This window comes from Citrus clementina, unplaced genomic scaffold (assembly GCF_000493195.1).
Source record: "Citrus clementina cultivar Clemenules unplaced genomic scaffold, Citrus_clementina_v1.0 scaffold_1, whole genome shotgun sequence".
NCBI classification, from domain to species: Eukaryota; Viridiplantae; Streptophyta; class Magnoliopsida; order Sapindales; family Rutaceae; genus Citrus; species Citrus x clementina.
In genome coordinates, this window is record NW_006263303.1 from 3,551,782 (window position 1) to 3,553,297 (window position 1,516).

Below are 1,516 nucleotides of genomic sequence, written 5' to 3' on the forward strand. Positions count from 1 at the left end.
CTCCATTAAGTAAAAAACCAAAAAAATTGACTTATTTTATTAAGTCAAAATTATCTAAAAAATCTCATTAAATTATAAAAACAAACACCTCTAATTAACTTAATTAATTAAGTTAAGTCACTTTAAGTCATTAAGTTAAAAAACAAACACCACCTTACTGACTTAAGTCATTAAATCAAAAAAAACTTAATGACTTAACTAATTAAAATTAGTTCAATTAAGTCATTAAGTAAAAAAAACGGACTTAATGACTTAACTAATTAAACTTAACTTAATAAAATTAGTTCAATTAAGTCATTAAGTAAAAAAAAAAAAAAACAGCCCCTAAGCTCAAAAAATTGACACAATAACTCATTCACCCCATCAAAATTAAATTGAGTTGCATCACATCCTAACATGCCCGACAATAGATAATGGTACAAAGGAAGCCATGAAGAAAAATTCAACATCCGATTATCAGAATTATCAAACTCCCTAGACGCTCATGACAAGCTTTTAGAATTTGCATCAGGACAAAATGAGAAAACGCCCCCTTAACAAAATGATGATAGATCTCCATAAATCACCTTTTTTTTTTCCCCTCCTTTTTTAACATTTAGATCCATCTATTCCTCTCAATGCACAAAAACAAATTCACCTTTAGAATGATTAAAATAATGAAGATCAGGTTGCATGGAGAAAATACAGTCAAATAAATGAAATGAACTCTCTAAACATGGGTATTCCCTCCCATTTCTATATTTACATTGCACTTAGAAACAAAATGGTAAAGAAGAAAAAGCAAAACGCTACATTCAAAAGGAATTACATGAATGAATGCCTCACGCTAATTATATTCTTTTTTTTTTTTGGGTGTTCTTTTACTTTCTTCTATTTCTACGTCCCCGTGTTAACCACTCAGCTAGTACTCTCAAAAGATATTGGAAGATAATGTTGAAGTATCATCATGACTGCCAGAAGAGCTCAAAATCATTACTGTACAATGTGCGATCCTGAATCTCCAAATTTGCAACATGCCAATTAACAAGTTGGGATTGGAAAATCTTACACAGAACCAGTCCAGCAGGAAAAATCCACCATTCACTTTCATCCCTACACAAACAAAGAAAATGGATGCATGACTATATTAGTCTGCTGCAGTGATTCCATGTCAAAATAAACTTCTTATAGAAGCAAAAGATCATCTCACATGCTAAAATTCCAAGGCTGAAAGTTCGGAACTTTTTTATTAGGCGATGATCCACTGCTATAGTGAACATATCCACAGAGGAATGCAACTCCCTGGCAACAGATCAAAAGGAGATTAAACAAGATTCTGTATTTTCAAAGAACGAAGAAAATTCCATCATTCTACCATCCAATTAAGAGTATAGCAGGGAGAACAGGATCTGCGATAAATAATATAATTTGAACCCAAGCAAATAGTCTGCGATAAATAATATAATTTGAACCCAAGCAAATAGAAATCTCTAATTTTTCTTACTCTTCCCCCCCCCCCCCCCCAAAAAAAAAAAAA

At 31.9% G+C, this 1,516-nt stretch overlaps 1 protein-coding gene across 1 annotated transcript in view; it reads right to left on the bottom strand.

Annotated features, from left to right (window-relative positions):
- Positions 1 to 431: 431 nt before the first annotated feature.
- The window catches only part of LOC18055040, a 14,052-nt gene continuing 12,967 nt past the window's right edge, over positions 432 to 1,516 (bottom strand). Inside the window, exons 21-22 of the mRNA XM_006450691.2 lie at positions 1,190 to 1,320; positions 432 to 1,092 (exon numbers count right to left, since the gene is read on the bottom strand). Of these exons, the coding sequence (XP_006450754.2) occupies positions 945 to 1,092; positions 1,190 to 1,320 (279 nt within the window). The 3' untranslated portion in view covers positions 432 to 944. The remainder of the gene's footprint in view (positions 1,093 to 1,189; positions 1,321 to 1,516) is intronic.